Source organism: Geotrypetes seraphini, chromosome 4, assembly GCF_902459505.1.
Source record: "Geotrypetes seraphini chromosome 4, aGeoSer1.1, whole genome shotgun sequence".
Classification (NCBI taxonomy): domain Eukaryota; kingdom Metazoa; phylum Chordata; class Amphibia; order Gymnophiona; family Dermophiidae; genus Geotrypetes; species Geotrypetes seraphini.
The window spans coordinates 75,770,498-75,797,440 of record NC_047087.1 but is presented as its reverse complement, the minus strand read 5'-3'; the positions used below and the strand labels follow the sequence as shown (position 1 = coordinate 75,797,440).

The window sequence follows — 26,943 nt, the reverse complement described above, 5'->3', positions numbered from 1 at the left end:
CATTTTCGAAATTTATGTATGTTGTACCATTACCTTTTTAGTTAGCTTGACACCCCCACCTCTCCCGATAGATATTATGGTATAACGTCTAATATTTCCCTTTGTTTAAAACAGCTGCTAATCTTGGATCTCTTTAATATGTGACTTTAAACATTAAGTTAATAATTTTCCTTTCTTTAATTTAATTTCTTTTCCTATGAAATGTATATCTTATTCGTTTCTGTACAATAAGTGTATTTTCTTCTTAAAGTATTTAAAAATAAATAAATAAATGAAAAAAACAGCTGCCCCAGATTCACCCATCAAAAACCTAGTATCTGTCCCTATCTCTGTAGATATCCAAGTTTTTCTGGCTAATAACTATTGACCGAGCTGCTCTTTGTGACGAGAACAAATAGGCTTTCTTGTCTTCCACTTCCACCTCTCTTCCAGTGCTTTGCCCTCTTCCAAACCACGCGCACGCAGCCTCGGGACTGAGAGCAGGCGGAGAGAAGTGGGGCGTCGCGTTACGTCACGTCACGTGGAGACGCGTGACGTCATGCGCTGGGGCCAGGAGCGGCGCGAGGTAGCAGGAAGTGGAAGAGGGCAAGCGGAGAGAGACGGAGCGGGAGTCGGCGTACGGCAGTTGCCGCCATGGCTGCTCTCTTTAAGAAGAAAACGGTGGATGGTAAGAGCCGGACGGCTTTCTGTGTTTAGCTGTGGCATGTGACACCCCACCCCCCTGAGTCACGGTTGATGGGAGCTGGCTGAAATCTTCAGAAATGTAGCTGGCTCGAGCTTCTCCGGCCCCTGAGTTCTTCCCTTTTACTGTAAACTTGAGGAAGAAACACTGCTTTTGCCCTCAGCGAAGTTTTATCTCCCCCCCTTCCCAAATCTTCCATCATAGTGTTATCACGTAATTGACGATTTTTTTTTTCTAATGGAAATCCGTACTAAATGAACTGTTTTGATTTGTGAAATTGTTATGAGGTAGTCTGCGCTGATGTTGCCATTCTGTTACCTGTTCAATATTTATTTTCTATGTAGATTGTAGCAACAGCTTTTTAGTAATTGGGCTTTCTTTTCACAGCTTTTATGTTTTTAATGTGTAGTCAACAACAATATTTCAAAATACAGTATACATATATATTATTGCTTTCTTTCCTTTTAGCAGTAGATTGATTAGTGGAAGGCTGCTACTACTACTATTTATCATTTCTATAGCGTTGAAAGTCATACTTAAAAGGCTCGTCCTTTTTGTTATTAGATTGCGTCTTTCAGTCATAAAATAACCGTTTTGTTCCATTGTCTTACTGCTAGGTATTACTTTTTTTTAGAGAAAGAGAGAGAGACTTCTAATATCTCATGACTATGAGCTGTTCCTTAACCTTTTATTTAGAATTCCAATTGAACCTATTTACAAAACAAAGAAAAGTAATAGTGATCTAGTGGAGTGCTTTCCTTTTCTCTACAGAATACCCCTTCCTTCCTCTGTAGCTTTTATTGCTTGCTCACTGTGACATATTAGTGTTATAAACTTGCAGTTCATCCCTTTTCCTGGTTCACCTGCCTGATCCCCGTAGGTGTGTCTTGTATATGGGATGGTGCATTGTGCTGCTCCCTTTGAAGGCAGTTGTCACATGGGAAGGACTGATTCTGTGATCTGTCAAAAAAAAAAAACCACCCCCACAGAAACCCCACACACACTGACAATGTCAGATCTTTGATGGTGCTGTTCTTATGAAGCTTTTTTTCCAGTGTACTCTAAAGTCTTTTGGGGAGAAAGATTGCTAAGCCATACCTCATCAAGGATTATATTTTCTCAGCATCATATGATTGATTTTTAAAACAATTGACATTTGTTTGTACTGATCATAAAGCAGGCAAGGTTGTTCAGTCAGCAAGATTATTTCATTGGCTGTAAGTCAACAGTACTATTACTATTTATCACTTCTATAGTGCTGAAGGGCGTACACAGTGCTGTACATTTGTCTCATGTTTCTCTAAATCGTTGGCCTCCCCCACCCTCGTAAAACAATTATATTGCTGTTTCTATAATTTTTTTTCACAAGTGTGGTAGGAAGTCTCTGGGTTTTGAACTTAGTTTTCATTGTTTATTAGCTTTCCAGAGGTAGAAATATCAGTAGTTCAAAAGAAACATACAAATCATTGTGTAATTTCTTGAAGGAAACATTTCTGTTTTCATTTCTAGTTAGTCACGTTTGGCTGGCATTCCTAGCTGCAGAGAGATAGCTGCAACATAGAGCTCATAGTCCTGGGAAAACATTTTTATGTAGATCTGTTCATCTTTTTTGTCTAATTTTTCCCTCAGTTCCTTAATATTGTTAAGGCAATTACAAATGATCACAGGCAGGGGGGTATTGGCGCACAAACCAGTTTTCTCGTGCACAGAAATCATCAGGAACTGGTCCAACTGTGTTATTAGCATACTACAATACTAATATTCTTCAGCTGACAAAGTAGCCCACATTTTTTTGTTGCCAGTCAAGTTCAGAAATTTATGTGATGATAAATCTTGATTATATTTCCATTTGCTAATAGATGTATGTAGTGGTGTAAAGAGACATACCAGAATCATTCTCTGCTCTGTAGTACATATGGTTTAGGCAAGACAGACATTGGGAATTTAATATAGTAAATGGTTAAAATAATAGGGTTGTCAACAGGAGGAGAAGAAATTCAGAGTTAAAAGCAGCCTCAAAAAAGTGGATTTTTTTTTTTAGTTGAATTTGAATTTCATAAAGAGAGCCTGACTAGTCCTAGTGACCTAGATTGGCCACCATGAGAACAGGCTACTGGGCTTAATGGACCATTGGTCTGACCCAGTAAGGCTATTCTTATGTTCTTATATAGAAGTCAACTTCTCAAGATTATTGCAGGTGCTAAACCCAACATAAATTACCATATATACTCGAATATAAACCAGGATATTTTGGCCAAAAAATTTGCGAATCGAGAATTCACGAGAGCCAGTCAGGAAGCCACTCAGCGCTGAGCAGCGGCTGAAGAAAACCAGAACTTGCGGCAGCCACCCACTGACCAACTAGGTTAGCAGCAGGGCAGGAGCGCTGAAAGCTCTCTCCGGCACACTGCACCTCTAGACCACCAAGAATCGACAGAGAAGGTACGACGGACAGGGTGCAGAGCCTGGGGAGGGGGGTGGAAGAGGGGCTGGGTGCAGAGTCTGACAGGGAAGGGAGGAGGAGGCTGGGTGCAGACCCTGACATGGGATAGAGAGAATGGGGCTGGGTGCAGAGCCTGGCAGGGCACTTGAATATTAAGCCGCCTGACTTATATTTGAGTCAACCATTTTTCCTTCTTTTTGAGGAAAAATGGAGATCTCGACTTATATTCGAGTATATACAGTAACTCCTCTTTGGGCGCAATAAAGGACAACAGGACATAAGAGTTGCCATACTTGGACAGACCGAAGGTCCATCAAGTCCATTATCCTGTTTTCCAACAGTGACCAACCTAGCTCGCAAGTACTTGACACAATCCCAAAGAGTAAAACAAATTTTGTGCTGCTTATTCTAGGAATAAGCAGTGGATTTCCCCAAGCCATCTCAATAATGGAGTATGGACTTTTGTTTTAGGAAATTATCCAAACCTTTTAAACCCTGTTAAGCTTAAAAAAGATTTGGATAATTTCCTTAATATTGAGGGTGCTCAACCACCCACAGAGCTTGCGCTTACTGTATGAGCCTGATAGAAAGCATGGGGCTATATGGTGGAGTGGAGAAGAGCAGAACTTGCTTTTCATCGAGAGCCATTTTCACAAAGAGGAAAGGAACTGCAGAGAAGCTTGAGCTGTATGCTGAAGTGGATAGGTTGCAAATGTGATTTGAGATGAGGAATTATATTGGATTAGACGTTGGCAGAAGATAAATCATACAACTGAATTTTGAATAGATAGTTGTAGAGAGTGTGTTCAGTTTGGAGATTTAAAAGGAGCAAGTTGCACTGTTCTAAGTAATAACTGATTAGAGAACGGATGAAGATTTTGGTAGTGATACAGGTATGATGAGTCGAAATGTGTGATCGTGGTACCGAGGTACCCCCCTCTTCAAACCAAGCATGCACCCAAAAACCTGAACTGTGAGGGAGTTTTTTGCCAGTGAAAGTATTTAAAGCAGTTTTGATTTGTACCTTTTGGTTCTATACTGCTACATTAGTCTGAAGCTTTTTCTCCCTCTTTTTGGATGCATGCTGGGTTTGAAGAGAGGGGTACCTTGGTGCCACGATCACACAATATTTTGATTCATTATATGAACATGTTATATGTTGTGCGTCCTCGTATAATTTGTTAACACATTAGTGATATAGATATAAAATGCTGTTATAATGTATCATTTTTTATGTAGATATTAAAGGGTGGTGAGGATTTGAAGATAATGTAAATAATGTTAATGTAATGTAATGTAATGTAATTTATTTCTTATATACCGCTACATCCGTTAGGTTCTAAGCGGTTTACAGAAAATATACATTAAGATTAGAAATAAGAAAGGTACTTGAAAAATTCCCTTACTGTCCCGAAGGCTCACAATCTAACTAAAGTACCTGGAGGGTAATAGAGAAGTGAAAAGTAGAGTTAGAGGAAAGATAAAAATAAAATAAACATTTTAACAAGACAGCATTGATCTAAATACTTTGGAAGGTAGAAGAGAGGAGAGAAAGGAATAGAAGCAGAAGGGGGAGCCGTTGAACAGTAGAATTCTGGAGAAATTTAAATGATAGAAATAGAACAAAACAAAGACAAAAGGCAAAACAATAGATAAGATTAAAGATAAATCATAAGCTGGAAAGAAAAATAAAATAAAACTTTGTCTTCAATCCACGGTTTCAGCGTCAGTGATGAAGTGGAGCAAGTAAGTTTAGGAGGAGCGATTGACGTTTCCAGAAAGGGCTTCTTCAGGGAAGTTATTCTCTCCCTCCCTCCCACAGAGAATGAGTGTTATCTACAGAAAAAAAGAAAGGGGTGAAGAGAGGAAGAATTACTCTTTTTGATATCAATAAATACAATTATATAGGATGATTAAACTTTTAATTTCCACTGTTTTTATAAATGACCAGATTTCATGTTTGTAATTTTGTTAGATTGTAGAATTTTCATTTTTATTTTAATGCATTCTTGTTTTGTTTTTTTTTCACAAAAGCACGAACTCTGTTATGGCTGTACCTTATATCCTAAGCCTATTCCCCCTCTTCATCCTCTTCTGCAATATTTCTTATTTTCCCTATAGTGATAATATTTGCATGGTGCCTGATAAGCATCAGCATAACAGCCCTGTTTTAATTACCATTTAAATTTGTGATATGAGACATGCTGAAACTTTGAACACCATTCTTAAAGAATGGAATGAAAAGAATGAAAAATGGGGTCATAATTCCTCATGATCTGAATGCATGATCTAAAATGCTTTATTTAGGCATAATCTAGTGGTTAGCGCAGCAACTTGAGAACCAGGGAAACTAGATACGATTCCCATTGCAGCTCCTGGGCAAGTCACTTAACCCTCCATTGCCCCAGATTCAAAATAAATACCTGTATATATATAAACCACTTTGTGACCACATAAAGGAATCCCATCCCCTTTTCCTTTCTTACCATTTGATCTGATGGTGATCAGAGAATGAAGAATTTGTGCCATCACAGTGCTTGCTATGACCAACTGTAATTGTATTGGTAAAGAACTAGGATCTAACAATAAGAGTAACAAAGGAAGAGTTTTTGAGGCATAATCTAGTCATAGTTCACTGCCTTTACTGTGGCAAATAAATCTGCTGAGAACATTTCCCTGGTGGGAGCTGTATTGTCCAAGATAGACAACAAAGAAAAACTAAATGTATGTATCCATATGACAGGTTTTCCAGAAGTGTGTTTAAGATCATATTGTCATCGTTTTAGCTGAGATTTCCCTTATGAAACTGCTAATGTTAGTAATTTACAGGTCTGAACAATTTCCAAATTGCTTTTACAGTGCACAGGTGTTAGAGCACAGCAGTAAGTCCTCAGCCCTAGAAATTTTCTTTCAGACATCCCCAATCCCTCCCTCCCACTAAGATGCTCCTGCTGTGTTATGGTGATAAAAATGGGTAACATTATTATATTAACATTATTTTTTTCTTCCTCAGATGTTATAAAAGAACAGAATAAAGAGTTACGAGGTACTCAGAGGGCAATAACTAGGGATCGAACAGCCTTAGAAAAACAGGAAAAACAGCTGGTAAGTAAAATAGAACGTTTATAAGCTTGCAGGACAAATTTGTGAAGATAGCCACTTTACAAGGCATCTTTAATTAAATTAATCAGTCATATGTCATGAAAAGCTAGGGGGGGGATTCCCCCATCTTCAGGCGGCAGTGAGTAGAAAGTATACTCCTGTGCTAGGGTTTCCCCAGATTTAGCAGGAGAATATAGGCATCACATCCATTCGTAAAGAGTAACATAAATGGTAATAGAAAAAGACTAGACTGGCCCATCCACTTTGCCTAGTTGAAATTATTTCACTTTGGCCCATATTTTATAAAGAGTGCCTTAACTTAGACACTAAGTTAAATGCAAAACGCCATTTAAAAGTGCTTTTAAAACAAATTTTGAGGCGCCTACTGGCACTAAAAAAAACCAGCACTGGAATCGCTCCTACAGAGGTGCTTTATGATGCCAATGCCAGAACTGGCGTTGGGTGGCACAATTCACTTCAAAGATAGGTGCTGGATATGTAGGTCATGAAAAGGCACGATTCTATAAATGGTGTCATCGTGATTGGTGGCCACAGACAACGGCGTCGTTTATATAGAATACAGGCCTTTGTGTATACAAGCATACCCCATATCCAGTCCAAACCCAGCATTCTATGGGAAGTCATTTGTCTGAATTTTCAGTCTTCCACCTTCATATCAGTTTGAAGCATAAAGTTCTGGGCTTTACCATTATACCTGCCCCAGCCTCAAAATCCCCACGCTGTTGCGCACTAGAAGTCACTCTCACAAACATAAACATAAACCCCGCAAAGCCAACCTCGCCTATTTAAAGCCTGTGCCCCCCGCCAACCTTCCCAACCATGCCCCTGACTCTCTAACCCCAGTCCCGATACTTTACTGCAACGCCAGATCCGTATGTAACAAGACCCAAATTATGAAAGATCTCCTCACAGATTCTGATCCTGGATTCTTCTGTATCACAGAGTCCTGGATCAAAAAAGATGATTATTTTACACAAAACGAGATTTGCCCCCAGGGCTACCAAGGCCTCTTTTCTCCTAGACTAAACCGAAAAGGAGGCGGATTGGCACTCCTCTACAAATCTTTCTTCAATGTTGAACTTCTCGAAAAAGGCAGCCCCCACTCACTAGAATATATGCTAGCCTCAATCAATGATGAGCTCCATCTACACCCACTAGGTATCTTATTACTCTATCGCCCACCCACCCCCTGGAGCAATTCCTCCGAACTTATTTACGAGACCATATCTAACGCATTCCTTAAGTTCCAAAGACTACTGATCATCGGAGATATCAATCTCCACCTTGATGACACCTCCAGCAAAGATGCATCCGATTTCAATAATTTCCTCATCTCTCTCGGCCTCTCCCTCCCTGCCCCCTCTCCAACCCATGAAAAAGGCCACACACTAGACCTCATCAGCTTCCTCGATCTCACGGATTACAAAACTTCAACCGATGACATCCGTTGGGACCACGTTCCCTGGTCCGACCACTACCTAGGAACCTTCTGTCTCCCCATCTTCATGTCTCACCTTGGAACCTCTCCTCAGCCCTCTAAGTCCATTACTTTCCGCAAGAAAATTTCAAGTGATCAGTTCTGGTCCAAATTTCTTGACACTCTCTCATCCAATCCTAAGCCATCAGATTCTGCAACCAACTGGCACAATTGGACCACTCTCTCAGAATCCACCTACCAATCTCTCGCCCCGCTGTCCACCAAAACCATCTCCTACTCCCGTAAGGCCCCCTGGTACCTCCCACAACACAGGATGCTAAAACAAAAATGTCGATCCCTGGAACGCATCTGGAAAAAATCTAAATCCCCCGCAGATAAACAAATCTGGAGAGTCAACATTAAACTCTACAACAATACACTCAAAAGAGCTAGGAAAAATTTCTACGGTGACAAGATCTCCAGTTCAAAAAACCAGAACAGTATGCTGTTCAATATCTGGCGCTCCTTAACTCCCAACACCAACCCTTCTATACCTCCCTCCTCCCCATCAGTGGACCTACTAGCAAACTTTTTCAATGAAAAGGTCACCGCCTTGAGAAGCTCCTTCCCTCCCGTAGTCTCCTACAATCCTCTGGTGCCCGCCTCCCCCGATCCTACTACAAAGGTCCCCACCCCCGTCCCAGTCAACAGATCCTGGACTACCTTTGAGCAAGTATCCGATTCGCAGGTCCTCAAACTCTGCCTGAAACTGAAATCCTGTAACTGCACCTTGGATCCATTCCCATCCTATCTATTTGAGAAAATACCCACACAGGCCATCTCTTCTCTCACCATACTCATAAATTCTGCCCTATCATCGGGCCTCTTCTCCCCTGAAATGGGACGCATTGCACTGACCCCTCTACTGAAGAAAGCTGACCTAGACCCCTCCTCCCCATCCAATTATCGCCCAATAGCAAACATTCCGCTCCTAACCAAATTGCTAGAGTCCATCGTCTCCTCCCAACTCTCAGCCTACCTGGAAAGATTCTCTGTCCTCCTACCCTATCAATACGGCTTCAGACCCAACTTCAGTACCGAAACCCTCCTGGCCTCCCTAATCTCGAAGATCCAACAATTTCACTCTCACAAAAAATTTGCCGTTCTCCTTCAATTCGACCTCTCTGCTGCCTTTGACGTTGTCCACCATGACATTCTAATCTTCCTACTCTCCGAGATAGGCATTAGTTCTACAGTCCTTGACTGGTTCTCGAACTTCTTACGTTCTCGCTCTTACACCATCACCAAACATGGTTCCTCTTCCTCCCCATGGAAACCGACTTGTGGAGTCCCACAAGGCTCCCCCCTTTCTCCCATCCTCTTCAACATTTATATGTCCTCCCTGAATCTTCTCCACCTATCCCCCCTAGAAACACTCTACACTTACGCCGACGATATCCTGGTCCTCATCGAGATCGACGCGAACCTCACCAATCTCGCAGCTAACATTTCTTCTTGCATAACCAAACTTCAATCCTGGGCTCACACTGTACAAATGAAATTGAACGAGTCCAAAACTAAACTACTTTGGCTCGGCCCTAAACTTGATCAACTACCCACTTCCATCCCACTGCCCACAGGCTCCTCTCTACAGCTGGAATTCTCTAGCAAAGTTCTGGGCATCACCATAGATTCATCATTATCCTTCAACGACCACCTCAACTCCCTGATAAAAAAATGCTTTTGCAGCCTTCACATGCTGAGGAAAGTGAGATCTTGCTTCCACCAAAAACACTTTGCCGTCCTCGTACAATCCATTATCCTCTCCAGATTGGATTATTGCAATTCCATTTACCTAAGCTTAACAAAGAAAAGCCTCCACAGACTCCAACTAATCCAGAACACCGCGGCCAAACTTATCTTCTCAAAAAGTAAATTTGACCATGTCACACCGCTCCTATCCAAACTCCACTGGATTCCCGTTATTTCCAGGGTCTACTTTAAATGTGCCTGCCTAACCTTCAAGATCCTCCACGGTATCCTTCCTCCTTTTATCCCCCTATCCTGGAATTCCTCAAATCCAACCTCCACTAGATCCACTCAAAAATTAAAACTATCCTACCCCTCCTTAAAAGGCATCTCCCTTGTTGGTAAACTTGGCTCTTCCCTCCCTTTCAGAATCACTCAGCTCTGGAACAGTCTCCCTTCCCCTCTCCGCAATTTGAGCCCCCTTCTACCATTCCGTAAGCATCTGAAGACCTGGCTCTTCTCCAGAACGTAACCCCGTCCCGCTCCTGGCACTCTCACACCAACCTCTCTTCTCTCATACTTATATAATTCCACTGGAGTTCCGTTCCTTCCCTAACCATGTAAACCGTGTCGAGCTCCATCTGCGGAGATGATGCGGTATATAAACCTAAGATTTAGATTAGATTAGATTAGATTATTGGTGTGTAAGTCATCTCAGGGCTTGTCATCTTCCTCTGATCTTTAAAGATCAACATAGGTCTCCTGTTTTTGTTTTTATTACACAGCTTTCCTTGAAACATCATGTGCCTAGTTTGCTTAGTGTGCATTATGCATTATGTTTTAATCTTTCCACCCTTTCTCTCCTGGAAAGGTATACACATGATATTTAAATCTCTTCTGTACCATTTTGATTAACTTTCTTAAGAAAATCTTGAATGTGTTTATCTTATTGGAGGCATGGCCTCCAAAAATGAAGATAGTGTTATAGATGAAGTCTCACCAGTAACATACACAAATATCTGGAACAAAATCATAGTCAAAACCTTAAATACTATATCCCCCCTCCACCCACGCATAATAAAATCAAACCGAACTTCGCCCTGGTTTATGGAGTCCTTAAGACTAGACAAATAACTATGCAGATGTCTAGAGAGGAAATGGAGATAAAACAAGACACCAGAACACAATGGAGAGCAGCCATAAATAAATATAAGGACAATATATCCGAAACAAATAAAATCTACTACGCCAGTAAAATAGGAGGCAACACAACCAACAGCAAAAAACTGTTCCGCCTAGTACGACAACTGACATCCTAATGGAGATAATGTCACAGAGGTTTCGGTAGGTGATATGTTGGCCTCCAGTAACCACAACATGGTGTGGTTTCACCTCAGGAAGGGTTTCACTAGGTCAAACACATCCACAAAGGTCCTTAACTTTAAGGGCACAAACTTCAAGAGCATGGGAGATTTTGTCTATGAGGCACTGCAAAGCCAGGACACAGCAGATAATGTGGAGGTACTGTGGTCAGCTCTGAAATCTACCCTACAGGAAGCAACCAACCTCTCTATAAAAACAATGAGTAAACAATGGAGAAATAAGAAACCCCAGTGGTTCTCCGCGGAGATCTCAGAACTCGTTAAACAGAAGAAAAAAGCATTTGTATCCTACAAGTAATCATAGCAACTGGAAGCTAAAGAAGCCTATCTGGTGAAATCTAGAACTGTTAAAACAGCAGTCAGAGATGCCAAACTTCGGAAGGAAGAAAATTTAGCTAAATCCTTTTTCAGATATGTTAGCGACAGAAAAAGGAACACAGACGGGATAGAGCGCCTGAGGAAACCCAATGGTAACTATGTAGAATCGGACTCCGATAAAGCCGAACTACTAAATGAATACTTCTGCTCAGTCTTTACCTGTGAGGCGCTGGGATCCGGTCCACAGCTGCAGACAAGGGAGAGTTCAGAAGACCCGTTCCGGAATTTTGAATTTACCACCAGCAGCGTATACCAAGAACTGACAAGGCTAAAAGTGAACAATGCCATGGGACTGGATAAACTGCACTCCAGAGTGCTTAGGGAATTGAGAGATGTCCTGGCGGAGCCGTTAGCTGCGCTCGTCAATCTTTCCCTAAGCACGGGAAAAGTCCCATTGGACTGAAAAACAGCTAATGTCATTCTGCTCCACAAAAAGGGATGCAGTTCGGAGACCGCAAATTACAGACTGGTAAGTCTCACATCAATAGTGTGCAAGATTATGGAAAAGTTGATTAAATAGAAATTAGATACGATCCTGAACAACGAGAGACTGAGAGATCCCCACCAGCGTGGATTTACAAAGGGAAGATCCTGCCAGTCCAATCTGATCTAGCTTTTTTGACTGGGTAACAAAAAAGCTTGATATGGGAGAGTCCCTGGATGTTGTGTATTTGGACTTCAGTAAGGCTTTTGATAGTGTCCCACACTGTAGGTTACTGAACAAGATGAGTTCGTTGGGACTAGGAGAAACATTGACTGGCTCAGTGGCAGACTTCAAAGGGTGGATGGTAAATGGTACTCTCTCCGAAACGTCGAAAGTGATCAGCGGAGTGCCGCAGGGCTCAGTCTTGGGTCCAGTCCTATTTAATATCTTTGTAAGGAACCTGCCTAAGGGACTTCGAGGTAAAATTGCATTATTTGCCAATGATGCTAAACTGTACAACGTAGTGGGCAAAGGCACCGTGCCCAACACTGTGACGCAGGACCTACTTTTACTGGAACAACGGTCCACGACTTGACAACTGAGTTTTAATGCCAAAAAGTGTAAGATTATGCACCTTGGCAGTGGAAACCCATGCAGGACTTGACTTACACCCTGAATGGTGAGATCTTAACAAGAACTTAGGAGTTACTTAGGAGTTACTTAACAAGTTACTTAGGAGTCCTGTTAGTGAAGGTAAGAAGACTGCCAATCAGGTGGAGAAAGCTTCATCCAAGGCTAGACAAATGCTGGGTTTCATCCGAAGAAGTTTTGTCAGCCGAAAGCCTGAAGTTATAATGCCACTGTACAGGTCCATGGTGAGACCTCATCTGGAATATTGTGTTCAATTTTGGAGGCCACATTATCAAAAGGATGTGCTGAGAATGGGGTCGGTTCAGCGAATGGCCACTAGGATGGTCTCAGGACTCGAGGATCTTCCATATGAAGACCGTCTAGTAAGTTACAGCTATACTCTCTCGAGGAACGAAGAGAGAGGGGAGACATGATAGAGACATTCAAATATGTTACTGGCCGTATTGAGATGGAAGAAGATATCTTTTTCCTTACAGGACCTAAGGCAACAGAGGGCATCCGTTAAAAATCAAGGGTGGGAGATTTCACGGTGACATTAGGAAGTATTTCTTCACCGAAAGGGTGGTTGATCGTTGGAATGATCTTCCACTTCATGTAGTTGAGGCCAGCAATGTGCTCGATTTTAAGAAAAAATGTGATAAACATTATAGTACCGTATTTTCACGCAAATAACACGCACCCGTATAAAACGCGCACACGGATATAGCGCGCAGAAATCACGATGATTTGCACAAAAACTTTGATATACCGCGCTCACGGGTATACCGCGCATGCTGCCCGACGCTCCTTTCGCCCGCCTTGACTTTCCGTGCGCTGTCCCGACTCTCCGTTCACCCCCCTGACTTCCGTGCACTGTCCCCCCTTGAAGGTCTGTCCCCATCCTGAAAGCCTGATGCCCCCCCCCCGACGTCCGATACATCCCCCCCCCCCCCCCCGAAGGACCGCCGACTCCCCAACAATATCGGGCCAGGAGGGAGCCCAAATCCTCCTGGCCACGGCGACCCCCTAACCCCACCCCGCACTACATTACGGGCAGGAGGGATCCCAGGCCCTCCTGCCCTCGACGCAAACCCCCCTCCCCCCCAAGAACCTCCGACCGCCCCCCAGCCGACCCGCGATCCCCCTGGCGACCCCCACGACCCCCCCACCCCCCTTCCCCGTACCTTTGGTAGTTGGGCCAGAAGGGAGCCCAAACCCTCCTGGCCACGGCGACCCCCTAACCCCACCCCGCACTACATTACGGGCAGGAGGGATCCCAGGCCCTCCTGCCCTCGACGCAAACCCCCCTCCCCCCCAAGAACCTCCGACCGCCCCCCAGCCGACCCGCGATCCCCCTGGCGACCCCCACGACCCCCCCACCCCCCTTCCCCGTACCTTTAGTAGTTGGCCGGACAGACGGGAGCCAAACCCGCCTGTCCGGCAGGCAGCCAACGAAGGAATGAGGCCGGATTGGCCCATCCATCCTAAAGCTCCGCCTACTGGTGGGACCTAAGGCGCGTGGGCCAATCAGAATAGGCCCTGGAGCCTTAGGTCCCACCTGGGGGCGCGGCCTGAGGCACATGGTCGGGTTGGGCCCATGTGCCTCAGGCCGCGCCCCCAGGTGGTACCTAAGGCTCCAGGGCCTATTCTGATTGGCCCACGCGCCTTAGGTCCCACCAGTAGGCGGAGCTTTAGGATGGATGGGCCAATCCGGCCTCATTCCTTCGTTGGCTGCCTGCCGGACAGGCGGGTTTGGCTCCCGTCTGTCCGGCCAACTACTAAAGGTACGGGGAAGGGGGGTGGGGGGGTCGTGGGGGTCGCCAGGGGGATCGCGGGTCGGCTGGGGGGCGGTCGGAGGTTCTTGGGGGGGAGGGGGGTTTGCGTCGAGGGCAGGAGGGCCTGGGATCCCTCCTGCCCGTAATGTAGTGCGGGGTGGGGTTAGGGGGTCGCCGTGGCCAGGAAGGTTTGGGCTCCCTTCTGGCCCAACTACCAAAGGTACGGGGAAGGGGGGTGGGGGGGTCGTGGGGGTCGCCAGGGGGATCGCGGGTCGGCTGGGAGGCGGTCGGAGGTTCTTGGGGGGGAGGGGGGTTTGCGTCGAGGGCAGGAGGGCCTGGGATCCCTCCTGCCCGTAATGTAGTGCGGGGTGGGGTTAGGGGGTCGCCGTGGCCAGGAGGGTTTGGGCTCCCTTCTGGCCCGATATTGTCGGGAAGTCGGCGGTCGTTCGGGGTGGGGGTGCGAGTGGTCCTGCCGGGGGGGGGGGATGTATCGGACGTCGGGGAGTCGGCCGGGCAAGAGGGCTTGGGCTCCCTCTTGCTCCGATCGTGGATGCGGGTGCGGATGGGAGCGCGTGCGAGCGGTCGTTCGGGGTGGGGGTGCGAGCGGTCCTGCTGGGGGGGTGAATCGGGCGTCGGGCGGGGTGGGAACTATGTTTTAAAACTTTGGTATACCGCGCTCACGCATATAACGCGCGAGGGGTATGCGCGGTAGGTAAAAACGCGTATAACGCGCGCGTTATATGCGTGAAAATACGGTATATGGACGTGTTAGTGTTTAGCATGCCTTAGTAAAAGGACCCCTAAATGTATACCTATTGAACATCATTCTACATTTAAGTAAATTAGGATACTGTTAACTGAACTGCTCTCACACTGTTCATCATTGATTTGATTTCATTTTGATACCTAATGTACCGCAAGCATCCTAGTGGTACAGCCAAAGTGGGCATACAGTAGAGGGATATTTTAAGTTATACACCTTTTTATTCTTATCCTCTGGGAAAGTAGATAATACACTTTTGAGACAAAAAGGTATTTTTAAAAAACCCAGGAATACATTTAATTCTTGTTTGTTCTTCATTTATTTTTGCATTTGATAAGATCCTATGAGTCGGTCTCCCTCTTGCCGAGATTCTCGGTGATCTCCGAGAATCTCGGCAAGAGGGAGAACTAAAAGGCCTTGAGCATGCGCAGATGCATGCTCAAGGCCCAGCAGAGGTAGAAACTTCTTCAAGCGGCACGCAGCCCACAGGACTGTTTCAAGTTCGTGCGGGGTGGGCCTTTGCGGGGGGGGGGGGGGGAGAGCAGCGCTACTGGCCTCGGGGGGGGGGGGGGGGAAGAGAGCGGTGGGAACGTATCAAGTGAATTTCCATTATTTCCTATGGGGAAACTCGCTTTGATATATGAGTATTTTGGTTTACGAGCATGCTTCTGGAACGAATTATGCTCGTAAACCAAGGTTCCTTTGCATCTCATAATTGAGAGTACAGTGGTGCCTCACACAACGAACTTAATTGGTTCCAGGAGCAAGTTTGTTATGCGAAAAGTTCGTTATGTGAAACGCGTTTTCCCATAACAATACATGTAAAAAAAAATAATTTGTTCTGTAGCATAAAATATGCTAAGATGACATAAAAAAAGATAAATTTTTTGTTATTATTTTTATCTCTGTCTGTCTTTCTGTCCCTCTCACTGCCCCTGTGTCTTTCTTTCTTTCTTTCTTTCTGTCTCCCTCCCTCCCGCTGTCTGTCTGTCATTTTTCCCCATTTCCCTGTGCAGCAGCATAAGGGGTTAGGGAGTTTCTCAGGCTGGCAAACTGTCTTCTCCTCTCCCTCTCTAATGCTCCTCCTATGCTTTCCTTTTCTGTTCTCTTCCTCCTTCACCATCCCCTCCTCTTTGTCCAATCTCTCTCTCTCTGCTTCTCTCCTCCTCTCTGATTTTCTTCTTCTACCTTGCCTCTCCTCCACCCTCTGATGCTCGTCTCTCCTGATTCCCCCCTCTGGTGCTGGCCGACTCGTGGCTGGCACCCATTGGCTGCTGCGCGCGAGACCTGCCAGCGGCCGGATGCAATGGGAAGCAGTCATCTGTTGGAGGCTGTAGTCGGGAGTCAGCGCCGTTAAAGCTGGTGGTTCTGCTTAGAAAGAACCACGTGCCTGTTTGAAAACTGTCACGCCGCTGGAGCCGGGAGGCGACAGAGAGCAACCGTTGCCAATCCAGCGCGTCTCTCCCCGTCTCCTCCCTGTGCGCGCATGCTCGCTCTCAGGCCTCCCCTCCCCACCCTCCTAACTCATACCTGAGGCCGTCCACCACCAACACCACTTCCGCAGCTCGCTCGCGCTTCGATACCCCGTTCCCTCTGACGCGGGCCGCCTCGCTGGAAACAGGAAGTGTTTGGGGGGGAGGGCTAGATGCTGGATAATCGGGGGAAACAAGTGAGAGAGGGCAGTTAAGCGCAGTGCCTGCGCGGAAGGATGCAGCTCGGGCGACTTCGTTGTGTGAAATGAAGTCCGTTGTACGAATCAAGACAAGAAGTTCGTTGTGCGCAGCGTTCGCTGTGCGAGGCATTCGTTATGCGAGGCACCACTGTATATACATTGTTTTGCTTATTTAAAGAATGTGACTAAACATGCTGTGCTGCTGCTTTTAGCAGTGGACATGCAATAGCTGTGTGTACAGGTTTTGCAGAACAGTGCTTAGGAAGGGATTAACCTGAAGTCAAGACAGATTGATAAAACGCATGATAAGCTGTCCTTTGTCACAGTTGCTTACTCAGGAAAGGGTTGATTAGATGAATCAGGTGTGCATAGCTTGTTGGCATTTAGAAAGATTTCACAGAGCTGGCTTTTTGTTAATTTAGATTAATTTAATCTCTTGTGTACCCGCTAATTCCTAAGAGTCTAGAACCTTTGCTTCATTAGCATTGAACATAGTTATTTACTACACAGATTCATAATTTGAAGTTGCAGTTTTGTGCTGGTACTGCAGTTATTCAAATAGTCAGAAATAAGTTACTATATATAATGTCAAACTGTAATACAGTTATCAGAGAGAGAGTTTCCACAGAATCAAATGCTAATTGTACCATTTTCAAGGAAAAGAAACAAACTTTTTCCGTAGGTGAGAATTCACTAGAGTAAGAGGCCATAGTATTAGGCTCCCAGGGGTTAGACCAGGGGTAGGGAACTCCGGTCCTTGAGAGCCGTATTCCAGTCAGGTTTTCAGGATTTCCCCAATGAATATGCATTGAAAGCACTGCATGCAAATAGATCTCATGCATATTCATTGGGGAAATCCTGAAAACCCGACTGGAATACGGCTCTCGAGGACCAGAGTTCCCTACCCCTGGGGTAGACTCAGGAACAACATTTGAAAATATTTCCTGGCTTTATAACATTGCCCTTACAGTCCTTCATTAGTGTTCATGGATAGTCACCGTGATTGAGAGAGTACATTTATAGTATTGTATAAGAAATATGGAACCTTAACACAGAACTTTCCCACCTGTTAAGCCCAGATTTAACATGGCACTTTATAGGGCATTTTCTTTTTTTTATTTGCAGGTCGTGTACTAACACTGAAACACTTATCACTTACTATTTAGGAGGCACCAAGTGCTCCCATGTTAACCCTGTGTTATACAGTTAGAGTGGCATAATCAAAAAAAAAAGTCTGTCCCCTTTTGGCCTAAGGCCTTAAAAGTTGAAAGTAGAAGCAGGGAAAATGTCCATTATAAAAAAAAAAAAACTGTCCAAAAGGAGGTTTTTTTTATAATGGCCTGCCTCTATGTTCAACTGTTTAAACGTCCAGACCACCACTACTACATCTACACTAACACCATATAATCAACCTAAAAAAAGCCTAACTCCTAAACGCCCAAAACAAGAGCTTTTAGGTGAAAGAGGAGCCAGTCCTTCACCTAAAAGCTGGATTCTGTAACCGGTGTCTGTTAAAAACAACACCGGTTACAGAATCCACCCCCACCCCCCAATAATCCGAGCAGGAGGGAGCCCAAGCCCTCCTGCCCCGCAGCACCACAGAACCCCCCAACATGATCAGGGCAGGAGGGAGCCCAAGCCCTCCTGCCCTGGCGAGCTGCGACACACACACCCCCACACTCCCCTCTGACATCGGGGCAAGAGGGAGCCCAAGGTGAGAAGAGTTAGGAGTTGAAAGCAGTCTCAAAGAGGTGGGCTTTTAACTTGGCCTAGAACATTGCCAGAGACACAGCCCTCTGTAGGGATTCGGCCATTTTGTTCCAGGCATACAATGTAGCAAGATAGAAGGGAGGAATCTGGAGTTGACAGAGAAGAAGGGCACAGATAGGAGAGACTTTCCAACTGAGCAGAGCTCACAGTGGGGAACTTATGGGGAGCTAAGTGAAGATAAAGAATGAGGGTCAGCTGAGTGAATGCATTTGTAGATCAGTAAGAGGAGTCTGAATTGTATTTGGAAATGGATGGGAAGTCAATGAAGTGACTTTAAGAGAGGGGTAACATGAGTATATCAGCTCTCACGGAATATGAGTCATACAGCTGAATTCTGGACGGATTAAAGAGCGGAAGACCTAAGAGTAGTGAGTTGCAGTAATCTATGTGCAAGGTGATGATGGTGTAGATAAGGGTTTTGGAAGTGTGCTTGGAAAGAAAAGAGTTGGATTTTGGTAATATTATAGAGCAGGGGTGTCAAATGTTGGTCCTCGAGGGCTCCAATCCAGTCGGATTTTCAGGATTTATCCAGTGAATATGCATGAGATCTATTTGCATGCACTGCTTTCATTGTATGCATATTCATTGGGGAAATCCTGAAAACCTGACTGGATTGCGGCCCTCAAGAACTGACATTTGACACCCCTGTTATAGAGGAAGAAGCGTCAGGTCTTAGCGATATGTTGTATCTGGGCAGAGAAGGAGAAAGAGGAGTCAAAGATGACCCAGAGATTGTGAGCAGACAAACGGCGAGGATGAGAGTGTTGTCCACAGAGACAGAGGATGGGGGAAGTGGTTTAGGCGGGACGATGAGCAGTTTCATCTTAGCCATATTCAGTTTTAGATGGTAGTGGGACCTCCAGGTGGCAATGTTGAACAAAGAGGCTGAGACTCGGATCTGGATTTCAGTAGAGATATCTGGTATGCAGAGGTAGATCTGGGAGTCATCACCATAGAGGTGATACTGGAAGCCGTGGGAGGAGATCAGCCTTCCAAGTGAGCAGGTGTAGATTGAGAAAAGGAATAGTCCCAGGACAGATCCTTGAGGTACACCAATTGATAGCAGGCTGGCTGTGGAGGAAGAACCACCATTGCATACACTGAAAGTTCGATGGGAGAGAACAGAACTAGATCCCAGCGAGGGCAGCGAATCAAGGAGTAGGTGGTAATCAACAGTATCAAAGGTGGCAGATGATCGAGAAAGATAAGGATAGAGTAGAGGCCTTTGGATATGGCCAATAACAGGTCATTGGAAACTTTTTAGTAAGGGCAATTTCCATAGAATGAAGCAGGCAAAAGCCTGACTGAAGCGGATCAAGAATAGCTTGGAATAAGAGAAAGTCCAGGCAACGGCAGTGAACAGCACGTTCAAGTAACTTGAATAAGAAGGGGAGGAGGGAGATTGGGCGAAAGTTGGAGGGGCACTTGGGGGTCCAGTGAGGGTTTTTTGAGGAGGAGTGTGATAATGGCATGTTTGAAGGCATCAGGGGCTGCTGCAGTGGAGAGCAATTGGTTGAGGATGTGACAGATAGGAGGGATGACAGGGCGAGATGTAGGAGAGTAGGAATCGGATTGGAGGAGCAGGTAGTGGATGGATGAGAAAAGATATTTTTTAATTCATTTTTGCTGAAAGAGGCCCCCCTCCCCCAAATTGCTCTTGCCTGTGCTGGCTCCATTCTCAAAATGTCTGTAGTCTTATGAGACAGTTGCTTGAGACCATGGCTACCATTTCATCAGTTGAGAGGACATAGGTAGGAGCAGATGGCAATTGCTCCTGTCCAAGGAATGTACAGTAGGCCCAGAGGAAACCTTTAGGGTGAGTCTGGGAGGGGGCTCATTCTGTGCACAGGGATGGTGGGAAAGAAGGAGAGGTGAATTTGTTCTCTGCATGGGGAAGGGAGTAGGGGGTAGTTTTTTCTGTGTGTGGGATGGACCCGGACCCTATTGGCCAGTTTCGGTTTCAGCCAAAACAGTGAATTTTGGCCACAGAGTTGGATTCAACCAAAACCAAATAAATAGGTTTTAGTTGTCTTATAATTGTTGAAGGCAGAAAGTATGCCATGTATATTGTCATTTGATGATATCGGGGTTTAAATAGCTAATGTAAAACATAAGAGAGTAAGAGTTACAGGTTTTGTGGGAAATTTTTTATTGTTTTGTCTGCAGGAACTGGAAATTAAGAAAATGGCCAAGACGGGTAATAAAGATGCCTGCAGAGTCTTAGCAAAACAACTTGTACAGCTACGTAAACAGAAAACGCGAACGTACGCTGTAAGTTCAAAGGTCACCTCTATGTCAACCCAAACCAAACTGATGAACTCCCAGATGAAAATGGCTGGGGCTATGTCATCTACTGCAAAGGTAGGTAAACTACCTCTTTTTTTAAAAATGGGTTTTGAACCAGGCTTCCCTGTTGCTCAGTCTGTTACTCTTAACCATTAAGCAATTCCTCCACTCCTTGCCGCCGGACCAATCAGCAAGCAAGGCTTTCATCTGTGTAGTGCTGAGCTCACTACTCAGCATGGCTATTTCCCGCCGCGACGCCGGACTTGTAAGATGCACGCCTGAAAAAGAAATCATCCTGGCCGGGGTCGGTGTCATGCTCCGGAGATCTACAGCCTTCCTATCTCCCTCTCCCTTCTACCTGCTTCCGGCCACATCCCCTGCTCCGCGGCTCTCTTCGGCAACTCAGCAGCAGCGATCGACACAAGCTTCTGACGTCGGGGCCTACCCTCTGCGAGTCCCGCTTGTTTCAACTTCCTTTTTCCACAAAGGCGGGACTCGTAGAGGGAAGGCCTCGATGTCGGTAGCTTGTCTTGATCACCGCTGCTGACAAGTTGCTGAAGAGAGCCGCGGAGCAGGGGGGTGTTTGCCAGGTGCAGGTAGAAGGGAGAGGGCCAGATGCAGGACTCGTGGTGTGAGGGAGCAGAAGAGAGAGGGGAGGGAAACAAAAGGAAATATTTCATACTGGGCTGGGCCGGAGTGGAGGGAGGGTGGAAAGATTCTAGCTACAGGGTGCAGTAACAAAGGAAAAGGGGGGGAAAGCTGAAAATGGAGATAGTGACACAAAGAAGAGAAAGGGTAAGCAGGACCTACTGAATAAGGATAGAGATACAGAGGGGATATGAAAGGGTAAATAAGGCATCCCCCCGAAAATAAGCCCTAGAGCATATTTTGGCCTTCCAAAAAAAATAAGACAGTGTCTTGCCATCGGGGAAACACGGTACTCTCTATCTTGATTTTGTCTTTTATATCTAGTTCTTGCGACTTTGCTTCTATTTGAATTAATTCTCCCTACTGTGTCTTACACCTACTTGTTCTGATTCTCCAGTGCCAGTTCTGTCTTCATAGGACTACTCAGAACTCATCTCTTAATAGTTTTTGTGATGTCCTTCCTCCCTAGTGTGTATCTTTGATTCTTTCATACTCTCCATCTGTGTCATTTGTGTTGCGCTCTGAGGAAAGTCCTTAAGAAATTAGAAATATCTGTAGGGCTAAAAGAAAATCCATATTAAAGCATCCTGTAATGTTCATATAATCAAGGTTATGAATGAAGCAACTCATTCATGTTATCATAGTAGTCCCAGCCACAAATTCTGAATGGCTTTCTTTTTGTTTGTTTGTTTATTTAGGTAGTTAGTTTTCTATCCTGTCCTCCCCAAAGAGCTCAGAATGGGTTACAGGTTAACATACATAATATACAATTAACAGGTTACAATTTCCCAAAGTTATAGTACAAGTTTTTCTTTTTGTACAAGTTTTTATCCTAATTTGACACACATAGAAACTCATGATGAGAATTAATTTTGAGCTTGAATATTCTTTTCATTTTTCAAGACAATGCAAGCTGTAAACAAGAAGATGGATCCACAGAAAACATTGCAAACAATGCAGAATTTCCAAAAAGAAAATATGAAGATGGAGATGACAGAAGAAATGAGTAAGTGAAAGGAATGTTGTTAATAAGCATTGCCCCTGCTAAACAGGATTTACTGAAATTGTAGTTTTTAATCTTGGGCTGAGTTTGTAGCTGCTATTTTTCTGAAATGTGCCTTGATACCTGACTCATTATATTAACTTTTGATACCTGTGATGTGGGGTTTGAGTTTTGTTCAAATTAACTTCCAATGTGTAAACACTGTTTTTCCACACTTTATAGTAAATGATACCTTGGATGATATTTTTGATGGGTCTGACGATGAAGAGGAAAGTCAGGACATTGTCAATCAGGTGCTGGATGAAATTGGAATTGAGATCTCTGGAAAGGTATGGAACATTAGCCAAAGAACCGTTTTTTGCCAGTTGTATCAATATGCTCTTGTTTGTTTTTTTTATCTTTTCTCCTTAAGATGTAGGTTATTCTTCTCTCTCTTTTTTTTTTTTTTTTTTAAAAAAGTCTTTATTAGCCAAATCAAACAGCATGAAAACCAAGAAATAACACCTACCTGCATTTATGTTAAAATCAATTATACCTGTAAAGTTACATCGGATCTCCTCATTGACTTATGTCATACACTTTTGTTTTGTTTTTTTAAGAATCATTTTACCTATATTCCTTCAAGGCCCTTATTTGATAAAAGCAGTAGTTTGTATTACTAGTGATTTTGTTATTCTCTTTCCTCCCTTTCCCTCTCATGGCTTACTCTCCTGATCTTATAACTTTGCTAATGGCCAGTATCTGCCCTTTCTCCCACCTTTTATTTACTGGGCTAATTATAACTGTAGTAGTCAGAGTTATATAGCCATAACTTACTGATTTTTGAATTGCAGACATTTGCCAGGGGAAGGTGTCGATAAAAATAACAAACACCCTTGCTAACAAAATGTCTTCTGCATTCATTTGTAGAATGTATGGTACCAAGTGACTATCTTGCTCTATTGAGCAGGGATTGTCTCTTACTTGTTTAATGTACAGCCCTGTGTTGTAAAAATGTTTAGTAGTAGTAGTAATGTGTATATTTTTGTATTACAGATGGCGAAGGCTCCATCAGCTGGCAAAGGCTTACCATCTGCATCCACGTCAAAAACTACCACCATATCTGATGAAGAGATTGAAAGGCAGCTGAAGGCACTGGGAGTAGATTAGGCAGCTAGAAGCATGTTTTATCTTGCTGTTGCAATTATTCAGCTTTGAAGTGGCATTGAAGTTAATACATGGTTCCATAATTTTTGAGAGAAGAAAAAGTAAAGTAAGCTAAGTACTCCATTGACTCAAACGGATTTTAAACACTGGATGAAAACTATTTTTAGTGACATTAGAAAGAGGACTGAATTTAGAAAAGGAGTGTTGAATTGGTACTTGACTAGGGCTATGTACAACTGCTTCTGCCTTAATTGATGAGTAATGCAGAAGCCTGAAACACAGATGACTCTATTTTCAGAGTTGTCTTTCCTCTAGCCTTTGGCAAAAATCATTTGAATTGGGGCTTAAAATTATTTTTTTACAAAATGTAATGTTTTATCCTATTTGTTAGGTTGCATGTTACTAGTGGTCCTATTACTTGTAAAATATAGTATATAAAATTAAGTGTTGGCTTCATCCAGCACTGGGTTGACTGCTCATGATGAGAATGCAGATTCTTCAAATCTCATAAAATTTATAGGTATTTAAAAGTTATAGAAAGGATTTGTGTCTTATCTCCATAGCAGTATGAAAATAAAATATTACTGGCCAAATATTTCCAGAGTTCTTTGTTTAGGGTCTGGGAATTGTCAGAGAAAAGCAATGCAGCTTGCACTGAACTTCCCTTTTTAATATAATCTGTCTGTCTCATAATAATCTATCTGTCTCATAACTCTTTCAGAAACTATTTGCTTTGCTTTCTTAAACTGGGTGATTGCTCAGTTGAATTGCTGTTGAAAGCATCTTCAGGTGAAAGTGAATGTATTCTGGAGCACAAAGTATCTGGAAATAATGTGAGACCTTTTGAGGAGCAGAAGAGGGACTTGTGTTCTATCCTCAAGTTCCAGGGATTTTTTTTTGTGTGTGTATGAGAAGTTTCTCATTTTCTGTGGAATCCACAAATGTGTGGCTTTTCTCTCCAGATAATTGAAGCTTATTTATTAAATGGCATTAGGGGCACTGGATAGAGCAATGTTTCTTTGTACCAAAACATAGCTCATGTTCTCCTACCAGAATTATTGTGCCTTATTGGATGTAAGCCTTACAATTGTATATCATTTGAGATTTGATACCTTACCTTCAAGAGCTTGTGGAGTCTAGTTCAGATTAGTATCACTAACTTAAGGTTCAACTTTCTAATAACTTTGGATTTGAAATCAGCCAAGTTAGTTGCTAGGTTTATGTCCTATAGTGACTTTACCTGCTTACCAAGAATGTTTATAGATAGAAATTGCCTAAAATCTTGAGTTTTTCTATTGTACAGTGTATAAATGGAGGGTGGGAACATTGTAAAGGCATTACTCTTTCACAGGGAAATAATGGGTTAGAAACCTTTATGTACAGTGCAGTTTGAAGTCAGATTTTATTTAAAAGATCCAATTTCTTATGTATAGAAGCTATTCGATCTTTAACATACTTTCTTAATGTAAAAATGTTTGATACAACTGAATTGTATTAAGATGTTTGAGGTTGTGGGTTAGAAGAAATTATACTGGAACAGGGAGCAAATGAGTGACACTTTGAAAAATGTGTGGCATGTGATGTTTTTAGGGGTGCTGATCCCTGCTGGCCATATGTTAGAATAACATGGGGACAGTAACCCTGGGTCAGTTAATATGAAAGTAACTTATTAGAGCTACCAACTACCAGTGGGAGAGTGCCCATACAGGTAGAGGTAAAATACTGTACTATAGTGACTGCATGCAGGAAACCCACATTTAGGGTGTGGTATGGGTAGCCCATTTGTCAGCCCTTCTGGAAGATTTTAAAAAGGGGTAAATATCTGAACATAAGGTACCTGTTAGTGTAATTCAAGTGCTGGCATGGGTAGTTATCATTTTGTAAAGCTGTCATGGGGTGCTGATTCTTTTCTTTTGCACTGTTTTATGGGTACAGCTCAATAAAGTCTTTGTTCCCACATGTGTTCTTGTTGGTTGTCTAATACTTGTATGCTAAGATGTAGGATTCAAAGTAGCATGCACTTCATCATGGCTATCAAACATAATTTGGAGTTTTATTTTACTTAATAACTTTAATTATTGGAAGGAAAAAACTATGTTGATTTTTTTTGTTTGTTTGTTTGGAGGGGTTTAAGTCTTGTCAAGTGCTCTGCTTTTAGATACATGAATTGACGGCAGATAAAGACTATCAGTAACATAGTAGATGATGGCAGATAAAGACCCGAATGGTCCATCCAGTCTGCCCAACCTGATTCAATTTAAATTTTTCTAATTTTTTCTTCTTAGCTATTTCTGGACAAGAATCCAAAGCTCTACCTAGTACTGTGCTTGGGTTCCTACTGCCGAAATCTCCATTAAAACCTACTCCAGTCCATCTACACCCTCCCAGCCATTGAAGCCCTCCCCAGCCCATCCTCCACCAAACAGCCATATACAGAAACAGACCATGCAAGTCTGCCCAGTTCAATTTTTAATATTATTTTCTGATTCTAAATCCTCTGTGTTCATCCCAAGTTTCTTTGAACTCAGTCACAGTTTATTCTCCACCACTCCCTCAACCTCAAATTATGTCCTCTGGTTTTACCATTTTCCTTTCTCTGGAAAAGATTTTGTTTTACGTTAATACCCTTCAAGTATTTGAACGTCTGAATCATATCTCCCCTGTCTCTCCTTTCCTCTAGGGTATACATATTCAGGGCTTCCAGTCTCTCCTCATACATCTTCTGGCGCAAGCCTCCTATCATTTTCATCACCCTCCTCTGGACCACTTCAAGTCTTCTTGCGTCCTTCGCCAGATACGGTCTCCAACTGAACACAATACTCCAAGTGGGGCCTTACCAATGAACTGTACAGGGGTATCAACACATTCTTCCTTCTACTGGCTACGACTCTCTTTATACAACCCAGCATCCTTCTGGCAGCAGCCACTGCCTTGTCACACTGTTTTTTCGCCTTTAGATCTTGGGACACTATCACCCCAAGGTCCCTCTCCCCGTCCGTGCATATCAGCTTCTCACCTCCCAGCATATACGGTTCCTTCCAATTATTAATCCTCAAATGCATTTCTCTGCATTTCTTTGCATTGAATTTTAGTTGCCAGGCATTAGACCATTCCTCTAACTTTTGCAGATCCTTTTTCATATTTTCCACTCCCTTTTCGGTGTCTACTCTGTCACAAATCTTGGTATCATCTACAAAAAGACACACTTTTCCTTCTAACCCTTCAGTAATGTCACTCACATATTGAACAGGATTGGCCCCAGCACCGAACCCTGAGGGACTCCACTACTCACCTTTCCTTCCTCCGAGCGACTTCCATTAACCACTCCCTCTGGTGTCTGTCCAACAGCCAGTTTCTAACCCAGTTTACCACTTTGGGTCCTAACTTCAGCCTTTCAAGTTTGTTCAACAGCCTCTTATGTGGAACTGTATCAAAGGCTTTGCTGAAATCTAAGTAAATTGAATCTAGCATATGTCCTCGATCCAGCTCTCTGGTCACCCAAAGAAAAAAATTCAATCAGGTTCGTTTGGCACGATTTACCTTTTGTAAAGCCATGTTGCCTCGGATCCTGTAACCCATTAGATTCAAGGAAGTACACTATCCTTCCTTTCAGCAACACTTCCATTATTTTTCCAACAACTGAAGTGAGGCT

At 43.6% G+C, this 26,943-nt stretch overlaps 1 protein-coding gene across 1 annotated transcript; it reads left to right on the top strand.

The window, feature by feature from the left end:
* The first annotated feature begins 496 nt into the window (after positions 1-496).
* CHMP2B (charged multivesicular body protein 2B) lies at positions 497-25,252 on the top strand. The gene is made up of 6 exons (XM_033943651.1): positions 497-667; positions 6,139-6,230; positions 20,375-20,569; positions 22,046-22,148; positions 22,368-22,474; positions 23,181-25,252. The coding sequence occupies exons 1-6, from the start codon at positions 634-636 to the stop codon at positions 23,292-23,294; spliced, it is 645 nt and encodes a 214-aa protein (XP_033799542.1). The 5' UTR covers positions 497-633; the 3' UTR covers positions 23,295-25,252.
* Positions 25,253-26,943: the final 1,691 nt, after the last annotated feature.